We start from the raw sequence: 21,850 nt of genomic DNA, 5'->3' as shown, positions 1-21,850 counted from the left end.
ACGCATCACAGTGCACAGGTGTGTGTGCGCGAGCAACCACCAGAGGCGACAAAGATGGAAACTGCCCTGCTGGTGGGTGGGGGAAGGAAGAGGCTCTTCCCTCAGGTACCAGGAGGGCCGTTTCCACTGTAGAAGCGAGGACGTCTCGCTGTCGGCGCTGAACGAAGCACCGGGAGGCGGGGTTCGGTGGCAGCGATGGGGAAGGGCTAGGCCGGGAGACGCCATGTTGGTGGTGGCAAGGGCGGGGAGAAGGGGCAGGCCGGGAGACGCCATGTTGGTGGTGGCGGCGGGGAGGGGCAGCCCGGAAGCCGCCAGGCCGGGCCACACGACCCGCCAGTCGAGACGCTGACAGCGGGGCGCGAGGCCGGATGGTGCCGGTGCTTCCTGGCCTGTTCGTGGGCGGCGCGGCGGCCGGGGCCCTGCAGGCGGCGGGGGTGGCGGCGCTGCTCTCGGTGGACGCGGAGGAGCCGCCCGCGGTGCCGGGGATCCGGACCCTGCATATCCCGGCGCGGGACGAGCCCGGCACCGACCTGCTGAGCCACCTCGACTCCTGCGCCGCCTTCCTCAGCGCGGCCCGGGCGGGGGGCGGCGCCGTCCTGGTGCGATGGTGAGCCCGGGGCAGGGGACCCCCCCTCCCCCCGGCGTCCAAGGGGCCGCGTCCTGGCCCGGGCTGGGCTCCCGGGGCAGTGCGGCCGGAGGCTGAGCTGTCCGAGCCCCTTTGCACTGGCCTTAGCACCAGGGCAGGCAGCGCCTCAGTGCTAGGCCTGGGGGAGAAGTGCAGAGCTGCTGGAACTAGCCGTGTGGCGGGGTGGGAGCTGCCGCCGCACTGCCAGGCTGGAAGCGGTTCCCATCATACATCGGGTTTACAGTTTGATTCAATGGCTCTCAGCCCCCCCACGGTGCAAATCTTTCCAGCATCCCTGGAGAAGTGAGATGTGGTCGGGCCCTCCCTCCCTGCTCCCTGCAGTGGCCAGGACCAAGCGATCCCGTTTTCACCTCCCAGGTCCGCACGCTCCCCTGCCAGGCCCTGCTCACGTTCCCCCTCAGGCCAGAAACGGAGGAAAGAGATTAATTTCCCCAGAAGCAGACCAGTAAAAATGGAAGAGAGGCTTGAAATGAATTAATTCTCCTAGTGTATTTTCCCCAGTTTTGTTCATGATCTTATTCTGAAGAGTTCTTTGTCTTTCAGCCATGCTGGAGTCAGCCGAAGTGTTGCTTTAGTGACGGCGTATTTAATGAAAACCAACAATCTCACCTTCGAAGAGGCTTATGCCACTATCAAAGCCATCAAATCAGATGCCAAGTGAGTTCTTTGCCCTGATAAGATTCCTTTCTGTCCCTGTGTGGACTAATATATACGTTCTCCATAGCCTAGGAAATGTGCCTCTGATTTTCACTATTGTTCCAGAATGAACGAAGGCTTTGAATGGCAGCTGAAACTGTATGAAGCAATGGGCTGTAAAGTTGATGTGACCAGTGCCATTTATAAACAGTATCGCTTGCAAAAAGTTACAGAGAAATATTCTGGTGAGTGAAGGTAATGTCTGAGGTGGTGTGTGTTCAGGGGAGCTAGAGCTATGGTAGCTAAGAGTTATTGAACTTGCAAAAGGATGGTATATTATAGTTCTAGGGTAGATACCTGTTCCAGGACTGAAATATTAGCACTATCGGAATCAGCCTTTCAGTTACACTCTGCTGGCTCTAATCTAATTTGGTTTGGCAATTCTGTTGATTTATACCAGTGCAACTGAGAGCAGATAGTGCCCAAATATGGTGATTTGTGCATGTAAAAACCTTGATAGCCTGAAAACTTTGCATGTTGTGTGTATAAAGTTTTGTGACTGGGAGCTATCTGTACACCAAGACAAGATCAAGACATACTATCTGTAGATAGGTTTCAGAGTAACAGCCGTGTTAGTCTGTATTCGCAAAAAGAAAAGGAGTACTTGTGGCACCTTAGAGACTAACCAATTTATTTGAGCATGAGCTTTCGTGAGCTACAGCTCACTTCATCGGATACAAAGCTTCTTGTAATTAGCACAATGGAACTCCCCTTTTTAGGAACTAAGGAGTGAGGCTCATCTCTTAGGAACTTCCTAAGGAAGGGGAAGGTGAGGGTAAGAAGTGTGAAGACTATAAATAGGTCATTAAGTTTGAGTTCAGTTCACAGATTTGTATCACTCTCTCTCTGCAGAGCTGCAGGACTTGCCACGAGAAGTCTTTGCAGTTGACCCAACCAGCATTTGTCAAACTCTCAACAGTGAGGTTCTCTACAGGTGCAGAAAATGCAGGTATGGAGCCTTTCATTTCTCACAAAGCGTTACTCTGAAATAAACTGTTGTAAGGAAAATAGCCTTTATAGCTTATTGGGTTTGTCTCTTTCAGAACAGGAATAAATCCTTGAAAAACTTTCAAACAGAAGTACATATGATACTTTCCTTTGCCTAATCTTTGTTTTGTGATCATGAAGAATAAAATGTCTCTCAGGCTCTGAAGTCCCTTAGAACCCCTGGAGCTAAGTGTACATCTTCTGTAAGTAGGTGCAGCTCCACTTAAGTTGCTTCTGCTTACACCAAAACTAACACTGAGTTTAATAAGTTGAAACTGTTCAAAATCTGCCCCACCCCAAAGAAGCCTCTTAACTCCATAGGTCAGTTGTCTGGTCTTGTTTCGGAATCTTAATCATTGGAAATAAGAGAAATTCCTATTTTCTAGCTGTACAGTTCCCAGACACATGTACCTGGATGATCTCATGTTTCATTAGCTAGGAGTTTGCTAAAAGTAACTACATAAGAAACAAAGTGTAACTGTGGGAAAGAGGCCCAGGGCTGAAAACATGATAGGATTTGCTGAGGTTGGGAGGGGGCCTAAAAAGGGACAGCCTTCATTGTCCTCGTCAAATGAAAAAAGAAAATGTACACTGTATTACCCCATCCATTTGCTGCTGCTACTATTGCCTTGTACTTCACTGTTGTCCAGTTATCTTCAGCCTTTTTCTCTCTCTCTCTCTCTTTTTCCTCTGGAGAATAGACGTTCCCTATTTCGTAGTTCAAGCATTTTGGCCCATGCTGAAGGAAGTGGACCAGCAGCCTTTGCTCACAAGAGGATTACAGATCCTGCTCAGCTTCGTAATGACAGTCGGGTTAAATGTACCTCTTATTTCATTGAGCCTGTACAGTGGATGGAGCCAGTATTGTTAGGAGTGATGGAAGGACAGGTGAGGGGAGCAAGCACTTCACAATGTTTATCTATGAAACTCCCTTAAGAGACATTCTCACTTTTTTTTTTAATGATTCTGTGCATCTGACCAGACTCCTTAAATCTCCTGGTTTTACTGCTCGTGCAAGACTGCTGTTACAGCTACAGTCCTTTCAGTCTCCACCACCTCTGAAGCTCATTAATAAGCTGTAAATGTCGTCTTCTCCCACTTCCTACAGCTCTAGGGCTCCCACATGACAGTCACCAATAGCCACTAGCTGATGGAGGATGATACCTGGAGTGGAATTCTGTTTCAGGTATCCTCCATGACAGTAGATTATTAAGCCATAGGACACCATTTTTATAGCTCTATCGAGTAAAATTGTGATTATGCAGCAGAGATGTTTTTAGAGCAACCTTGCAGAGTTTCACTTACCCTGTTAGAGATTGTGGGTTTTGTTTTGCTGAAGAAGCATATCTAGGTTTTTTCCATTATCACCAAAATGAAGGACAAGTAAGTAGATTTGATGCCTGGACTGGTGAGTCTTCATGACAACACTGTAAAGCTGAGTTAAACTATATGTTTGCTGCTTTCTCAGCTCCACTTCTGTCAGAAGACTCTTCTCAGCTCTCTTCTGCCCTCCCAAAAATCCCAGCTTTACCATGTATGCAGTTCTGCTGCCTCTTTCTTCCCACATTCCAGAAAAGCATGATCACATTACTCTACATTTGTTGAAAATGGCTTCCAGAGAAACTTGAAAATAGGCACTGTTTTCATCGCTCTAACAGTGGCATATGATACGGTATGGCACAGTGGCCTGCTCGTGAAGGTATCATGGGTTCTGCTACCTTAGATCGCAGGCGTTGTTGAACTGTTCCTCTGCGATAGGCAGTTCAGAGTCCATGTGGGGGAGAATACGAGTGCTTGGAGACGATAGAGCGGTGGGTTACCCCAGGGCTCTGTGCTTTCTCCAACCCTGTTCAACCTTTACATTAATGACCTGCCAACAACGGAGTCACGAAAGTTCATTTACGCAGACGACATCTGTTGTGGTACCCAGGCCCGGACGTTTCATGAGCCTGATGCCACCTTAAACCGGGACAAGATAAAGTTAGTTGACTACTGTAAGACTTGGTCACAAGCATCATAAAAACAGTCTCCAGTTCGTTCCATCTTCATCACGCCAGCACAACACGAGAACTGAATGTTTATCTGAATGGTCAGAAGGTGAAGCCTAAAGTAGAACTGCTCTATCTAGGTGTGACCTTAGACCGCACACTGAGTTACCATGCCCACCTGAAGAAGACAGCAGCTAAAGTTAAGATGCACAACAATCTTCTTAGCAAAGTGGCAGGTTCATCATGGGGTGCTCGTGCTCCAATTTTGCAGACATCAGCTCTTGCCACCTTGTATTCGGTGGCGGAGTACTGTGCACCAGTTTGGAGTTGATCATCACACACCAAACTGGCAGATATGCAGTTACATGCTGCCATGAGTATCATCTCCGGCACCCTGCATCCAACTCCACTCCCATGGCAGCTTCCAGTTCTGAGTAATATTTCTTCTTCTCATATCAGACGAGAGGTTGCCACTGGCAAGTTACTGGAGAAAGTATGTGCCAACTCAAGCCTGCCTCTGCACGATGACCTTTTAAAACCACCAGCTGCACATTTGTTGTTACGTCGTCCATTATAGTCTCATTTGCCATGCCAGGATGTTAGAGCAGAAACACTCTGGCGAGAGGAAATGATATCGCCGACCCCACAATTTGCCCACCTGGTTTTGACCTGCCCCGTCGCCAATAGTCCCTATTGAACAGGTTTTGGACCAGGCAAGGTCTCTCTGGAGCTAACCCGTATAGTTCGGGCCTTCGTGACAGCCCTTTATGCAGCTGCGGTGCAACACAGATGGTGATGCACATTGTCAACGAATGCCTGCTGACTAGTTTCAGTGATGGCCTAGAAGAACTGCATCACGCCACTGAAGATGCCATCGCTTGGCTAGATGACTATGCACACGCTAAATAAATAAATGATCCATACAGTACTCCTGGTCAATTTCACTTAAAACTTTCCCTATTGTCTTCCAAACTTTCTGTGCACTTTCCCAGGCTTATCTAATGGACTTAGGTTCTCTCCCCACAGTTTCACTTCTTTAGATGCAAAATTCTTCTTTGCTGTAGCTTCTGCCATCTGGAGTAGCCTTCTTCTATCTCCCCAAATCCTTTAGAATCCAGACTTTGCCTTTACTTAATTATTTTTGTTCCTCTGCTACTTATGCAGCTGCATTCTACTATGTTTTGGGATAGTTCTTACAGCATGAAATGCTATGCACAATAGGCTTTATCGCAGAGGTGCTCAAACTGTGGCTCACAGAGCCCTTTCTAGCGGTCTGCAAAGTGGAGGGCCAGATCTTCAAAAAAGCTCAACTCCCATTTAGGCATCTGAAAATCTGGTCACTTAATTTAAGTGCTTCAGACCCATCAGCTATAATTGAGGACAATTGTAGATGCTAAATGTTGAGAACGTCTTAAAATCTGGCTATTTCATTTCAGTTGTAATCAGGAGATGAGCTGTCTCTTCTTCTGGTTGCTGAATGCTCTTGTGAATCTGGTCCAAAATGTTCTGAATACCCAGCAAAACAGGTGATCTCTTGAAGTGATCTGCAAAATGAAAAAATAGAAAAATTCTTCCTTTATTATACTGAAGTGGCTAGATTTCAGTAGTCTTGTTGGACTTGTGAAGTATGATCCTCTAGTCTGAGAAGGGACTTGTGTGGATTTGATTACAGTCTATAAGTACATACATGGGAACAAATATTTAACAAACATGGGCTCTTTGGTCTAGCTGAGAAAGTGTTAGAACATGATGCACTGGCTGGAAATTGAAGCTAGAAAAATTCAGACTAGAAATAAGGTGTAAATTTTTAACAGGGTAATTAACCATTGGAACAACTTACCAAGGGTCGTGGTGGATTTTCCATCCCTGATAATTTTTAATAAATATTGGATGTTTTCCTTAACAATATGCTCTATGAATTATTTTGGGGAAGTTCTGTGGCCTGTGTTATACAGGAGGTCAGATTAGATGATCACAATGGTCCCTTCTAGCCTTGGAATATGTGAAACTGTTGATGTGGTCCCAGGCTCTGTAGCTGCTTCCTAGGAGTTCTAGTCCTGAAGTCTGAGAAGTGAATTTTTTGAAAGAGCCTTATATATTGTTGCTTGTGTTTATTGCAGCTTCTGTGCCCCAAATGCACTTCGAAGTTGGGCTGCTTCAGTTGGCGTGGTGAACAGTGTTCGTGTGGCCGATGGGTGACTCCTGCCTTCCAGATTCACAAGAGTCGGGTGGATGAAATGAAAGCGCTGCCAGTCTGTGGATTCCAAACTCTCGAAACGTGAACGCTGGTGCTTGCTGGCTTTAGTGACTCCCCTGAGATTCTCTGAGAACTGTTGCCTGTTATAGTGTATTGATGTGGTCAGTAGTTACTACCTTTCTGTTAGCATGAGGGTAGTTTGACACTGCTAGAACATACAGTTGTAGCACAAGCTTCTAGTGTTTATGAACATGTGCATCAGTGCAAGAGAATTGTTTAAGATGGGCTGGATGACTCTCCTTGAGGCTTCCTGTATTTCATAGGTTTGGGGAGGGCCATATGAATTAATGGAAAAAATCCATTGACATCTTTTTAAAAAACCATAGATGAAATATTGCTGATCGTAGAGCCTGCAAGTGTGAAGTGCTAATAAACTCCATCTAGTCATGCCTATGGTCTTGCAAAATATCTGGTAAAGTGTTGGAACACATTTGACATCTGTAAACACAGAGCATGAAAGGCATATTTTGAAACCAGTGGTGTTGTGAAGGCTCCTTAGTTTAGAAGGAGGATTGCGTGTGGCTTTTGCTTGTGGGCTATCATTTCATGGTAGCATTTCTGTAAGACCAGTTCCAAAGGTCCTATTTGAAGGCAAATGTTTATGAAGTGTTCTGAAAAGGGAATGCATGCTGTATGATATGGGCTTATGACCAGAACACAGCATTGGGGGTGAGGAGGTTTATTCCACTCTCTTCTGTAAACTGTGTGTGTGGCTGTGGCAAGCTACTTCTCCTCTGCCCCAATCTCTCCAGTTTCCTCAGCTGGAAAATGGAGGTGGTGATTTTTTGTAAAACACTTGAGATTTTTGGATAGAAGGTGCTGTGTATGTACTGTTTAGTCATGGAGATGGTCTCTTCTGAGGGTGGTTCTTCAACTTTTGTTTAATTTGGATCAAAGAACTGTTTCAAGTTAAGTTAGTAAATGGATGTTGAGACAATTTTCTATGAATGCCACTTTACAACAGGAACCTAAACAAGTCACTGAACAATTTTTCACGGGCCTCATAGGTAGCAAGGGGAGAGCAGTACCGGATTTAAAATGGCTCCGGTGGCACCGTGACGCCAGGCCCACACTTGGAAGGGGCCCACAATGGGTTAATCCAGCCTGGGCCACAGCCCAGCAATGTGAAGAGTCAGCAACTTCCCAGCACCAGCTGAAACACTCAGCAGCCTGGGGAGCGCAGCGCGCAGGTGCAAAAGGGACTGGGTGTTGCAAGTTTCTAAAAAGTGGTGGGAGTTGTAGTGTGCATGCCGCTGTGTTCCGCTGGGGCCCGGGGACCTGCACTGCCAGCTGCACTACTAGTCCCAGAATGCCCCCCGCCATGCTACCAGCCACCCCAGCTGAAGTTGTCGGAGCGGACCAAAAAGAAACCCCAAGCAAGGAAATGGTGTGGTGCAGGGAGAGGGTTCCCAGCACTAATCCCGCTGCGCTCCCCTCCCTCTTGGAGCTCCCGGCTCCCCCCACCCCGAGTCTCACTCTCCTGGGGCGGTGGGGAGATGGGGGCAGCCCCCCCCAGCAAATGTGATGCCTGGGGGCTCCTGGGCACTGTCTCGACCCTGCACTTCGGGGGGTGGGGGGGTGGTTGTCTGTGGACCCTGGGAGCAGGGGGTGTGGTGACAGCGGGCCCTTGTCAGTGCTGGCTGCCATGCCCCCTGCCAGTGAGAATGAGTTAATGGAAAGTTTCTAAAAAGAAACTATGATCGATAAGAGTGATTGCAGATGATTTAAAATAAGACAAAAAGAATGTTTTAAAATGAGCCAACATGGCCCTTCCCAACCCACATACCAGTGTTAAAGCCTATGTGAACCCAGGTGCAAAGGGGAAACTTGGTCAGCAAAAAGGAGGGGAGGAATGAGGGAGGAAAGGCCTTAGAAAGACAGGAGGTTGTAAATCTTATCTTAATCAAGACTAGAAGTTGGTCTGAAATGGGTTTTAATGGAAGTCAGTAATTGGCAATGACAAGCACTTGTTTGCTAAAGGGTATAAAAAGTAATAGTTAAAGGGTGCATTGCTAATACCTGCCTGACCATGCTGAAGCTGCCCAAAATGGATCTAAGCACTCCTGGGTTTGGTGTTTTTGTAGGTATCTTGATCAAATGCTTATAAATGTTTTGTTTGTGTTTGGATGTATTAAATTGCTATTATTTAGTCTTTTTAGGCATGTTCAGAGCAATTGTATAAAATACAATTAGGCCTTTGGACTTATGGTTACATTAGGGTCTTGATTGTACCCTGCATAATCATTCCAACACTTCCTTAACTTTTTGCCCAGTGGTTAATGCACTCATGTGGGAGACCCAGGTTCACTTCCCCCATCTGCCTGATTGGGGAAAAAGGTGGGAGACTCCCGTTCAGATCCTCTCTGGGGGGTGCTATGGGACAACTACTAGCCTATGGGATATTCTGTTGCGGGTCTCCCTCAGTCTCCTCTTGAAGTTGTTCTGCTGTAGAACATTGGGCCAGAAGAGAGTGAGAGTGACTCTATAGCAGTGGTCCTCAGACTTTTTCAATTGTGCTCCCCCTTACCCAATTGCATGCCCCTGGGAGCTGGGGGGTGTGTGAGTGGGGCAGGATGGGGGAGAGGGAGCTGTGCTCTGGGGATGAAGGGGTGAGTGGGGCAGGATGGGGAAGCTGCACTTTGGGGGTGGGGGGATGAATGGGACAGATGGGGAGGGGCAATTGGGGCAGGAGGGGGGAGCAGCTGATACCTCTCTTGCTGGAGCCATCCCTCAGCTCCCCCAGGCTCCAGGAGCAGCAGCACCTGCTGCTGCTCTTCCCACCTATTGGTGGCAGAGACCAGTTACTGCAGGTAACTTGACTTTCATTGTCTGGGCAGCTGGGACTGAGGCAGGATGGGGCTGGGAGGTGCTCTCCCTTTTCTTTGGGGGGCAGGCCTAGGCATGCTGTGTCTAGGGTGACCAGACAGCAAGTGTGAAAAATGGGGCTGGGGGGTAAAAGGAGCCTATATAAGAAAAAGCCCCAAATATTGGGACTGCCCCTATAAAATTGGGACAGCTGATCACCCTAGCTGTGTCCCATCTCCCCTGATGTTCCTCTGTGCCCCACAATTTGGGAACCACTGCTCTATAGCCTGCTGGTTAGGGCACTACCTTGGGAGATGGGAGACCCAGGCTCCCCTTCCTCCTGCTCCAGTGACTATTTAAAGGTCTGTCATTCTTCATAAGTTTCTATTTCAGTAGCTATTGGGACAAGACTGTCAAACATAAATTGCCATCTTTCAATATCCCCTATCACCCACAGTTCAATGGGAGGGAGCCCATATCTGCCCATATCTACTTTTAAGATCTTCTCAAAAGGGCCATATAAAGGCTGTCCTTAGTAAAGAGCACCAGTCCCTTTTCTTGTACGGTAAGTGATGCCAAGCTGCCCTTGGAGAAGATGGCCTCTGTGTGGGATGGGATGAGGGGAGGAACAGGTGGATGGTGGTACTGTCATCTTTGTGAAGGGTAGCTAGTGGCCTCACTCCTTTGCAGAATTGTAAGCTGTTGGAGACAGCACCTAGCACAACAAAGACCTAGTCTCAGGTCCTGCACTAATACAAATGGGAGGTGGCTGCCATTTTTGAAAGAACAGTTTCTGGGGGATGTCATTCTTCAGTGTCTAGAGAAACAATCCCATTTTTCAAAAAAAATTCATTGCTCCAGATCAAGATTCATCTACCTGTTTGTAGGGATGCTTGAGTGGAGAGATGTGGGATAAGTCAAATAATTTATAATGGATCCTTTAAGAAATTTTTTTACTCCCATACTAGCTAATGGCTTTACATGTAAATTCTCAAACTGTTCATTTATGGGTAGGGTATTCTTCAGCCATGCTGAATCTCCCTGCACTTTTAAGTGTAAAGCTTAGTACTATAGAGTCCCAACAACTGCTTCCATAGCATGAGGGTTGGGAAAAGTGAGAAGTGAAGGGCTGTCAAGCTCCTGTTGCAGAAGTGGAGCCTAATTTGTTATTCATGGACCCAGCACATTACTGTTTAAGGGATCAATTGTCCAAATAAGCCAGGGGCCTACTGATCAACCTGCATGCATTATAACAAGGCAAGTATATATATATGCACCCATTCCATAGCTATAGAAACAAAGGCAGAAAGGTAAATGGTGTGACAAGAGGCTGTTCCCTGTGCTATTAAACAACATGGGACTATTTTCAGATGCTAAAAGGCCAACAGTGGTGGCTGTAAAGGTCACTAATTGCATCTTGTCTTTAGGAAAAGAGACAACCTTTCACCTGCAGCCATTGGATTTGTACTGATTCAGTTTTCTAAGGGAAAGGGCTAGATGCTTGGGAAGAAGTTAAACTAGGTCTACCAAGGCAGTTTTAGGGGGGAGATCCCCCTCATCCCTTCCTGTGAGAGCTGGATAGAGCAGAACTAAGTAGCCATTTGCACAACAAACATTGAAATTGTGCATTGAAAAGCATTGAGACTGACAGTTGGGTTCTTTTGTAAGTTAGTTAAAACTACCTTGACATTTCAAGCATTGATCTGCTAGGGCAAGCCTAAAACAATTCCTGCATTAAATTTTATAACATTTTAAAACCAGGAAGTGAAAAGTTTAATAATGGATTTTAATATAATAAATGCCTTTAATCACATAAGATGCAAAGTGTTTCTAGAACCCCAGGTTGGTCTTCCTCTTACAGCAATAGGTGATGCTAAATTAGAATTGTCTATTCTAGTTTTACATTCATTTTCTTGATATTTCTTCCCAGCTAAGCCCCATGCAACAGGATGGTTTTCCTTTCTGAAAGGCAGCTTTAAAATCTAAAGGGATTCTAAAAGCAGTAGTGTAAGGGGTGGGAGTAGTTTAGTTTGCTCAGACTTTATTTGTAGTATGCACTCTAACTTCCTAGAAGTAGTTTTGATTTTGCAGAGAGGAAATAGACCATGAATAGGAAGAGCCCACAAATACTTTAAATCCACTTTATTCTCATTGACTTGAACAGTTTTGCACAACTTTCAGCAACATCCATTATGAAATGAGGAAGAGCAGGTGTTGGTTTGTTTTTTTACACATCCTTTCATTCCTTCCACATGTGTGGAGGAAAAATTTGTAGCAACACAGTGAAACATCAATTTCAACACTGAAAACAGACAAGACAAAACAAAAATATATATATATGCAACTTTGAACTGGTCACACCTTAGGGCCAGGTACAGCACAATAAATATTACAACTGCTTTATCTTAGACCTGTTGTAAAGTTTATAACATCCTCTATTAATTTAGAGAAATAGAACATCTGTCCTCTAGCATGGAATGCTACAGACACAGTACACTTGTGATAGGTGTGAACAATGAGGATTCTGGTAAGGGCTTGTATAACAACTACTCATTTATACATGACCACGCTTCATGGGCAGCATACACTGAAATTAAATGAACTGTAAACTGTCAGCTATTCATCACCAGAGCACTAGGTTGAATATCTTTAATTTGTTTGATCTCCCAAAATAAAGAGGTTAATATGTGAAGAGCCTTTTAAAGTTTCAGCTGGGCTCAATGCCAGACAGTGAGTTAGTATAACACAGGAAGCAGCAAAAGTTGGTCCATTGTCATTCAAAGCTGAAGGATAGCTCAAAGGCATTGGCCAGAATAAGTCTGGGATTAATGTTGTGTGGCCAAAAACAAACAAAAAAGCACATTTAATTCCTCCTGAAATACAAGATCAAAAAGGCTGCCCACTCCCTTATTAATTTCTCCCACTGTGAAGCAATATGGTGAGTTCTGGCTCTAGCAGGTTAATGAGAAAAGGCTCCTCTGTATTTAGTCCTCATCACATATTGGGTCTGCCATTAAACAAGTCCAAGAAGCAGTTGCTCTCTGACTACTTTGAGGACACCAAACACCTCCAGAGTACAGTGCAAAAAAGAGTTACCAGCTTCTCTTGGCATCACAATGAACCTTTCAACAAGAAAGTTTAGCATTGAACATTCCCTCTAAAAAGGACCTTGCATACCATAACTGGACAAACGAATCAAATTCAGGTATCTTAAGGGAAAGTTTTGGAAGCATGTGGTGACTCAACATTGCACTAGAAGGCAAATGTTATGGCATGCAGCCACTGAGGCAGGATGGGATTCCTGCTCCATACAAGTGGGATTGACACAGCTTGTCCTGTCCTGTAGTAGAAAGTAGCTACACTGAAGCAACTGAGGGTCATGCTATTTTCTGTTGGGAGAGGGATGCAAGAGGATAAAATTCTTGCTGCTGATAGTTGAGCAACTATGGCTTTGATTTTTAATTAAAGTGTAGTCCAACAGTCCTATTTAAATATTAGGTAGGAAAATAAATGCTACTTCTCAAATGCAAACTGACACATGGCTGCTTTCACATGTTTCTCCTCTTAGTTAACACCTTGCAGAGTTCCACAACTACTGTGTTGTAATACACTTGCTTTAATACAGGCTCAGTTGGAGGTTTAGAAGGGGAACTGTACCAAAGAATACACTATATATTGGTAGTAGCAATTCACTGGAAAAATTGAATAAATCCTATTTCAAAGCAGGGGAAATGCCCATTCTTTGCATGATAGTCACTGGCTAAAAGCTAGGCCCATATGCCCTTAACATCACCACCTCAATGTACCATATCACTGCACTAAGAGTCTCACCTCCTCTGCCACTACAACTTTTGATTTACTTCCCCCAAGAAGCAAGAGCCTGGCTGTTAAGAGATCACATCTATTTGGGAGTGAAAGGTGGGGGGGGGTAGAGAATCCCCCACCTTACAAGTTTACAATTGCAGTACCTCACTTTCTCTCAGGCCCATTCACACTAACTCCACCTACCATTTCAAACACACTGTGAGGCCAAACAAACTAAGAGGAATGTTTTATAAAGACCTACTGTGTATGAACAAGGACATGTAGGACTGTTATAAACTCAGGTTCTCTCATTTCAGTCTTGCACAGTAGGGAAGCAGAGGGGCTGAGATGAGAAATTTAAACTGAAGGGGATAATTGGAATGGGGGCAAAGCCTAGTCTTCCAGACTACGGAATGCATTCTGCATGTCCTCAAAGAGCTGAGCATAGTCCGCCTTGATATTCGCCTCGCCGTCTTTCACTGGGTCCTGAAAACACATCAAGTGAAAAAGTTAGGCTTGAAAAACCTCTGCTCCCTCATACAGTCTGACAATGCTTTGCCACTGGCTTAACTCCTTCCTGACTTCTGAGTTTATATCTGCTCACTACACTCTGGAGAATGCAGATCATAGAATATCAGGGTTGGAAGGGACCTCAGGAGATCAGCTAGTCCAACCCCCTGCTCAAAGCAGGACCAGTCCCCAGTTTTTGCCCCAGATCCCTAAATGGCTGCCTCAAGGACTGAACTCACAACCCTGGGTTTAGCAGGCCAATGCTCAAACCACTGAGCTATCCCTCCCCCCAATGTTTATAGCCTCTTTAAATGACAGCTGGGTTTATGTCTCTCCTTCCTCTCCCACATACCACACAATAGCATAATGGAAAGTTTTCCCAGCCATTATCTAGGAAATTGGACCTATGGTTTGTAGAAACTTCTCAGATGAAAACCAAGTGTAAAAGGATTGAGGTAATGCTCACACTGGGAGTGATGCTATGTGATACAAGTGTTACAATGATTAAATACCATCTCCCCTCTAGCTACAGCCAAATGGCATATGGAACTGTGGCATGAAAAAAAGCAATTGAGCACATTAAGATTCATCTTCCTCATTGCACAAACAAAATCCTTTCCACTGAAATTGAGCTAGTACAAGTCTGCAAGAACATGTCAGGACATCTTCACTTTATACCAGAGAACTCTAAGGCCCCAGTTTCTCACTACAAATGGAGGGTGGCTGAACATGCAGCTACACTCCCACTGAAGACAGGCTATAAGGCCTCTACTCCAGAGAAGCCATTTAATGAACAGGCTGGGACAACCTGATCCGCTGGATCTTCACCTCTCCTCTCCCTTATCACTGCACACTCCATAGTGATATTACAGTGAGGGAGCCACAGATGTATCTAGTCAGATGGTTTATACTTTTCAATCTACTCCCTCAACATTTCTCCTTAAGGCTCATGTCAAACTGTGGGATGTGGGCCATGTAAATGCTAATAAAACAGTTTGTGCCTCTCTTGAACCAGATTCCTGTTCACAAGGTACTTTTTTTTATTTTCATGGATGCTTCTTTTCCATTCCAGATTGGATGTGTGTTGTATGGACATTGCCCATCATTTATTGAAGGTTTACTTGAAAAAAAAAATGTGTTTTTAATAAGTCACGTACACATTTTTTGTCAGACACCTAAAATACAATACTATCTAATTTTTGGACCTAAGCCACTAGCAGTGCCCAGGGCCATTTGGTTGGGCGTGACCCTATTAACATAACTGCTTTCTCTGTACTCATCCACCAAGGCAGTTCTCAGCTGAAAGAACCAGGACCATGTATTTGATTGCAGCTTAGGCTGAGTCTCAAACAGAGGCATTTTATATTAACCAAAAAAAGTAGAGCAAGTGTCTCAGTTTGTGGAACCACTTCTCCTCATATAAGAAAAATGTTTACAGGCAACCCAGGATAACGGCTTTGTAGATGCATTGAAGGCTTCCATAGAACTTTGTGTCTCCTTAGCAAAGCAATGTCAATATCCCTAATTCCAATGCAGCGGGTGGCTGTACAGAGAAGCCAGGGAGCCAATGCCCTGCTGCCCACAGACATACCTTGAATTTCATGGAAACAAGTCTCTGGAGAATTTCAGACATATTTTCTCGGATGATGGACCAGGTGATCTTATTGTCACTCTGGGCTGTGGTCTCTACAGCTCGGCGCGCCATGTCGTAGAACGCAATCATGTTGGAAAGCATCCCCACGGTCTTATAAAAAGGGCAGAACCTGATGGAAACAAGACAGAACCTAGTATGAACAACTAATGACTTTCCCAGGCTGTAGCGCAGTTGAGAATATCTTTAATGAAGTGAGAGCTCTGGTGCCTTCATGACTAACATAACCCCTCTCACTGAGGCTGGATTCCCTTGGTGGGTGGAAGTATAAGAGTGTTGGCCTATTTCATCCCATAAAGCTACATCACAAAACCCTTGATACACTCACTGTCAAGTGGCATAAACTGCCTATTACAGGCCGCAAACTTTTTCAAAAGTATGACCCACTGGCAATGGATCTTTAACTTCAGCCATAAGCAGAGCTGAAATCTTAAAGTAGTGGCCTGGCATGATGGTGTGATCCTTGCATTACAATTCCAAGCTGTAGTGACACACTGTCACCACATATTGACATCATGGCAACACCACAGCATCAAGTCACATCATCTCCATTATTGTGGCTGACTCCATTTGGGAAGGGAAACACTCAGAAATGCACTCCATCTGTTTGGAGGAATGATGGCAGCTCCAGTGTGTTTCCTAGCATGACCTGGCAGCTCCTATGGCACCAGCACTCCACTCCACACTGAGAGACCAGTCAAAGCAAGTGGTGGTCTTGACAGATACCACAGAAATGCCACATTATTTATGCAGCGCATTGTTGTACTAGATAACGGGTGCACGTAGCAAACAGAATCCCTTCCCAAAACTTGGTCTAAAGGCACAAGCAGCTGCAACAGGGCAGCACAAGCAAGTTGCCATTGGAGGGGGAATGCGTCACAGCACAGATAGGTCTGGAGTTTGGGGAGAGGAGGAGGGAAGGCTGAAGAACTCCATGGAAGGCTATTCCAGACACAAGGGATAGCATGGAAACAGGGTATAAAGTAGATAAGAGGAGCCATTGAGAGGGAAGATTGAGTGGAGCACCAGGCTGAGTAGGGGCTGTAAGAGGAAGTTAGGAGTTGTAGATGGGCTAGAGCTGTGCAGTGACAGTGGAGAATAAGTGGCTTCAACCAGATTCTTGTGACACTCCTGAGTATCACTGGGGCCTATTGAAACAAAGATAGATTCTTATGGGGGGCGGGGGGAGGGAAAGAATATCAGTTCAGACTAAATGATCCTCTTCTTCCTTTCCAGAGGGAGTTCGTTTATCCAGGCAAGGGGATGGTTCATAGCACTGGTTTATTAGCAGTGCTCATTTCAATGGACAGAATGCTGGGGAAACTATCAATATAGCCAAGACCCTACCACAGGGCCCAGAAGGGGTCTGCATATGGTGCCTCCCTGACAACATGGAGCCAATGGCCTAGATGGAACACCACAGGCTGCATTTTCCTAGGAGCAGCTCTCGGATCACCTTGAAAACAGGTCCTGGGTTGCCACATCAAACTGGATCCTATTCCCAAATAGGATTTCCATCTGAACATAATATACGGAAGAATGAATGGGGAGCACACAGCCTCTCGGCCCTCACCTGTCATAAGGGCTGTAGCCGTTCTGCTGCAGGAAGTCATCTTTGATCAGTTTGGCAACCTCTAGGGTAATTTTATCTGTTTCCGCCAAGGAAGCCTAGAAGGCAAAGTCCAAATTTAGTTTGGTGCCAAGTTCTGTGTATGGGAGCTCTGGGTGTTGGCTTCCTAACTCTGCTAAGGCCCATAATGCCAGTTACTTGTTTACACCATCACCTTCATCTACAGGCATGTGGCTTACCTCTCCGCCTTTTCAGATCTTTGTATAAATACAAAGAAATTTTGTTGCATATTTCCCATTCACAGATACAAAGCCAGTTACTCAGCCAGCCACCAGTAGATTACAAGCAGCATTAAACACAACTGTTAAGTTTCCACCCTATGTTGGGATTCCTGCAGGTGTTAAGCAATGAGTTAAGTGAGAGATTCCTTCAAGATGCTAATTGCTTGCCTGCCAGGGCCGGCTCTACTGGTTTTGCCGCCCCAAGCAGGACGTCTGAAGATGGATGCTGCCGCCGAGGCGCAGCGTGCAGAGTAAAGCTGTTGCCAAATTGCCCCCGCGGCAGCCTGAGAAAAGAGGCTGCCGCTGAATTGCCGCTACCCTGGAAAGAGGAGACGCCGCCCTGAAGGCACACGGGCTGCCGCCCCCTTCACGGGGCCGCCCCAAGCATCTGCTTGGAATGCTGGTGCCTGGAGCCGGCCCCGTCGACAATGCTTGCTAACAGGCAGCTGTAGCGGTGACGTAAGCCTGCAGGAGATCGGGGAGCCAGAACTTCTGCTTTCCCTTCCTGGTTCCAGCATGTCCACACGAGGAAAACCAGACTCCAAAAATGCATCTGAGGGTATTTCAGTAAAATGATGATATTTCTGACCATCAAAAAGAAAAAGAAAACTGCCGCTAATCCCTGAAACCAGTAGTTGCTTTTCCCCAGTGTGCCATTCCCTAATGAAGCAAATGAAGTCAGCGATAAGAAAATTCTTAATAGCATGTTGTGCAGAGCCATCTATTCCCCTTCTCCTGAGCTCCTTGCACTATCAGTCCCTTCATCTTTGCCTCAATTTTATCCTCTCAAAAGGGGGGTGACTGAGGCTTGAATGTTTGGGAAGTGCTTTCAGAGAGCCATGTGAGAGGCACCACAGAAAGTTTCAATATAAAAGATAATTAAAATAGCACCCAAGGAGCATGTTTATGCACTAAAAAAAAAAAAGAAGAGAAATGCCAAAGTTGAAGACAAACACATGACCTAAATTACCCCTCGTGCAGGTACACTACAGCAGTCTCACTCCACGACCATGGGCTATTTTCACAGGACCTCAGCCTTATCAATATGCAGGCTGGATGGTGCTCAGTGAACTAAGCAGGGGTATGACACTTCTTTCCAAAATAACCTGTTATAACCACAGCAGAGAACAAGGCTGCACCCATAACATGTTAAACTACTTCCATTTTAAACAACAAACAATTTTAATCTTATCTGGTCCTGAGTGTTGTCATGCCTCACCCAGGAAGCACAACCTGAACTGTGATCTTGTAACTGAAGACTACAGTTATGCATGCCCAAAATGGGACAGGAGTTAAGATTGCATGAGCTACCTTAATGCTGGCATCTCCTGACTTCAGCATTTCACTCTGCAACCTCAGTGTTCTTTTTTTTGGTGTTTCAGAAGGTCCTATTTTACCCCCAGAACAACCAGAAGAATCCAAACCACATTCACGGTTCTTCTAGGTCATTTGGCTAGAGAGCAGAAGAGCAGCCAAAGCTAAATTGTGCGTGCGCACTATTTCACATGTCCCACTGAATAATGTAGGGTTACAGAGAAACCCTCATTCAATAAATCTCTTACTTCCAGGTCTGCCAGCCCATCCAATTTTAAACAAATAAAAATGGACATGTGTAAATCTGACACACACAATGGAAGCATTACAGTTTTACCACAGCGCAGTTCCAGCTTTAAAGCTAGGTGAGTCACAAATTGGGGAACTGGATGCGGGAAGAAGAGAAGTCTTGAACCTTGGAGAGCTGCTGCTATGGATGCAAGGGACCAGGAGCGAGGACAGCTTCAGTCAGAAGGAGGCCACCCAGCAGAGGTCCATGCTCTGTTTTAAAAAGATGTCTGGCACAGACAAGAATTGGGTTTGTGCCTTTTTGCTCTTTGTGGCGTGTAGATAAGCCCTGAACAGGTGAGTTGTTTAGGTTTTTTTAGGGTTTTTTTCCTGTTCTTTTCACATCAGAAATTCAAACTGTGGTCACCATTTTGCCTGGAGAGTGAAGAATTGGTAGGTTGACAGAGAAGCCACAGAAGTGAAATCTGATTGAGAGGAAAAGCAGTTTCTTCTTCCAATCCCCCGCACTGCTTAAAGTGGTTTGCTTTTGCCAACATTTAACTCCAACTCATGAAAAATCCTTGGGAGAAGAGATTTATTAGAGGCTAGGATTTCTGTAAGGTGAATGAGGCATACAGATATAAGCACCTTCAGTCAAGCATAAATGCATCCACACTACAGGGGTTGTACTTCTTTGTCTAGAAACCAATATAGCTAAAGCGGTACAAAAACCTGTGTGTGTAGACTCAGGCTTAAGGTCAAATCAAGCAAAACAAATCTGGAACACACATTTTAGACCAGTTTCAGAGTAGCAGCTGTGTTAGTCTGTATTCGCAAAAAGAAAAGGAGTACTTGTGGCACCTTAGAGACTAACCAATTTATTTGAGCATAAGCTTTCGTGAGCTACAGCTCACTTCATCAGATGCATTCCGTTTTAGACCTTCATACATCACAAAGTAGAAAAAGGCACCCCCCAACATTTTCCTCTTTTCTAGGACAGAGAAGCAGAGCTTAGAGCTCTGGTGGACAGGCACCTTCTGGTGCAAGTGGCCCCTCCTGTGGCTGCTGGAGGACTTCTTCCTGCCCATTACTTTCCTCCCCCAGTTTCTTTCAATGAAAGTTAGTTAATACATGTAAGCTAGCTTGGCTCATGTGTACTACGCACATGTGAGCTACAGTCTTTATAGCATCTATATCAGTTGAAACGAAGTCAGTTTTCACCGAGACCCTCAAGATACCTTTCCTCAAGAGCAGTTTTTCTGGTTAGGTTTACGCATTCTACCCCAAAATGCTGAGGTGTACTGAGAAACTGAAAGAAGCCTGTAGAATGGGAGGTCACAGCTAATAGGTCTCTAACACTAGGCATGACGACTACTCAGCCACTTCATAGAGAACAGACATCACTCATCTCTAATTCTTTGTATCATCATGCCACTGTTGTGTGTTAAACTCTAACAGGACAAAATTTAAATGCAACCCACTCTTCAGGCCTATACTTTGAGCACAGAATTAAGCGCGTCAGTGCAGTGCTTTGAAAATAGCCCTTGTCAGGGTGCTGCAGGAGAAGGGACCTCAGGATACTGTACTGCTGCATGGCTGTGAACTGGCATTTCACCAGATGACAGGGGCACTCAAAGAAGTGACAGTGAAACTTTTCAACACGTTTATTAAATTAGAGACTGAGCTTGCGGGTCTAGTTCAGAGATAGGGGAAACAAATATCAGGTCAGGATCACTGCATCCAGAGCATTTTCCTTAAACAAGAAGTGCACTGCAGTTGGCTGCAGAGTTGTTTTGCAAGTGTACTCACGGGTTACTGGCGTGGCGATTTCTCCTATTTCTAGACTACTCTGAGGGCTGCTTTTTGGTTCCAGCACCAGAGCAGTAGAAAAAGACTGAATTAAGTACAGCTAGTGGCAGGCAAGTCTATTGTTTTTGAGAAACACTTCTGTCTGAAGCATCTGGCAACAGCCACTGTCAGAAGACAGGATACTGTGCTAGATAGACCATTGGTCTGACCCAGTATGGCCATTCTTATGTTCTTAAACTCTTATTACCTTCCCTCCAGCTCTCAGTGCCTGCACACCAATATCCACCCATCTCCCCATGGATAGTGTCTATAGTCTATGCCAGGAGCTGTGCAGTGGAGGCAGACCAGTTCTTTGGAAAGTCTCGCTAAGACAAGATACTCTTCCCCACTCAGAGTGATCATTGCTCACCTTCCCCACAAGCTGCACAATCTCTGCCAGGTCCTCCTCTTCCTGCAGAATCTCCTTGGCCTTGGTCCTCAGGGGGACAAATTCTGTGAAGTGCTTGTCATAATACTCATCCAGGGCCCGTGTGTACTTGCTGTAGCTGATCAGCCAGTTGACAGATGGGAAGTGCTTGCGCTGAGCCAGCTTCTTATCCAAGCCCCAAAACACCTGCCAAATCCAAAACAGATTCATGAGTTTCCTTCCCAGCAGAAGCCAAGTTATTAACTGAAGACGGCCAAACTCCCACACATTTCTGTATAATGAGTACAGCAAAGACCATCCAGACACAGGCTTGAAAGAGAAATCTTTCCTTCCCACACTAACTGGACCATAACTGGGGGCCTTTAGACACGAAGAGATCCTCCCCCACTAGATCAACTCAATGCATGCTAGACATTCACTTCATGATGGTGGATCCCAGCTCCAAAACTCTGTCTTGAATACTATCCTAGTGTCACGCTGGAGGGACTGCCTTGCACAGAACAGATTCAAGCACTGGTACCTGCAAAACTAAGTGGGGCCCTACTAAACGCCAATACCTAAAATCAACCTCTCTTCCCAAAACACAACTGTGCTGTAGGTTCACCCCCCCAGAAAACTGTCCAAGTCTCAATGCTCCTTCATTTAGGGATGGAGAGAGAGGGGGCTGCATCCTAGTACAAGGCTGCCATCCTTGCATTTGCCCTCTAAGAGGGACATGAATACTCCTGGGGAATCAGCCAACAGGACGATCCTGTGTGTGTCGGGAGTAGGCAGGACACGACACAGGGATGGGGCAGTTGCCCTTCCTCCCCATTTCCCCATGAATCCTGGCTGCACCAGGCCTGAGGGAACATCTTTCATAGGGGCAGGCCTCGAT

The 21,850-nt window shown here is 45.7% G+C and overlaps 2 protein-coding genes across 8 annotated transcripts in view; one reads left to right on the top strand and one right to left on the bottom strand.

Moving 5' to 3' along the window:
- Positions 1–248: 248 nt before the first annotated feature.
- DUSP12 (dual specificity phosphatase 12) lies at positions 249–8,728 on the top strand. Of its 2 annotated transcripts, none has more exons than XM_077823163.1 (6): positions 249–607; positions 1,190–1,303; positions 1,409–1,527; positions 2,171–2,291; positions 3,031–3,217; positions 6,438–8,728. In XM_077823163.1, exons 1-6 carry the CDS (start codon positions 369–371, stop codon positions 6,597–6,599), a joined length of 942 nt encoding a protein of 313 aa, XP_077679289.1. In that variant the 5' UTR covers positions 249–368; the 3' UTR covers positions 6,600–8,728. The 2 variants fall into 2 exon arrangements, with proteins under 2 accessions (XP_077679289.1, XP_077679298.1); XM_077823172.1 differs by having other exon boundaries at positions 253–607; positions 2,195–2,291.
- A 2,778-nt stretch (positions 8,729–11,506) lies between these two features.
- Positions 11,507–21,850, bottom strand: part of ATP6V1A (ATPase H+ transporting V1 subunit A) — a 37,867-nt gene continuing 27,523 nt past the window's right edge. For 5 of the 6 annotated variants that reach the window (XM_077823098.1, XM_077823108.1, XM_077823127.1 and 2 more), the window contains 4 exons: positions 20,956–21,159; positions 16,918–17,012; positions 15,285–15,456; positions 11,507–13,669 (listed from right to left, as the gene is read on the bottom strand). In XM_077823098.1, the coding sequence (XP_077679224.1) occupies positions 13,577–13,669; positions 15,285–15,456; positions 16,918–17,012; positions 20,956–21,159 (564 nt within the window). In that variant the 3' untranslated portion in view covers positions 11,507–13,576. Of the gene's footprint in view, positions 13,670–15,284; positions 15,457–16,917; positions 17,013–20,955; positions 21,160–21,850 lie in introns of those variants that run through there. The other variant, XM_077823148.1, reaches the window with a different exon arrangement.

The sequence above is a fragment of the Eretmochelys imbricata genome, chromosome 1 (genome assembly GCF_965152235.1).
Source record: "Eretmochelys imbricata isolate rEreImb1 chromosome 1, rEreImb1.hap1, whole genome shotgun sequence".
In the NCBI taxonomy this organism is placed as follows: domain Eukaryota; kingdom Metazoa; phylum Chordata; order Testudines; family Cheloniidae; genus Eretmochelys; species Eretmochelys imbricata.
The sequence above is the reverse complement of the archived record's forward strand: the minus strand, read 5'-3'. Positions and strand labels throughout refer to the sequence as shown.

What these genes read in the sequence shown, in the direction of transcription:
- DUSP12 (XM_077823163.1), top strand. Translation starts at nt 369, where the DNA reads ATGGTGCCGGTGCTTCCTGGCCTGTTCGTGGGCGGCGCGGCGGCCGGG. An exon ending in GCCATCAAATCAGATGCCAA is followed by an intron (nt 1,304 to 1,408) that starts GTGAGTTCTTTG and finishes CTATTGTTCCAG; the next exon opens with AATGAACGAAGGCTTTGAAT. An exon ending in AGTTACAGAGAAATATTCTG is followed by an intron (nt 1,528 to 2,170) that starts GTGAGTGAAGGT and finishes TTCAGTTCACAG; the next exon opens with ATTTGTATCACTCTCTCTCT.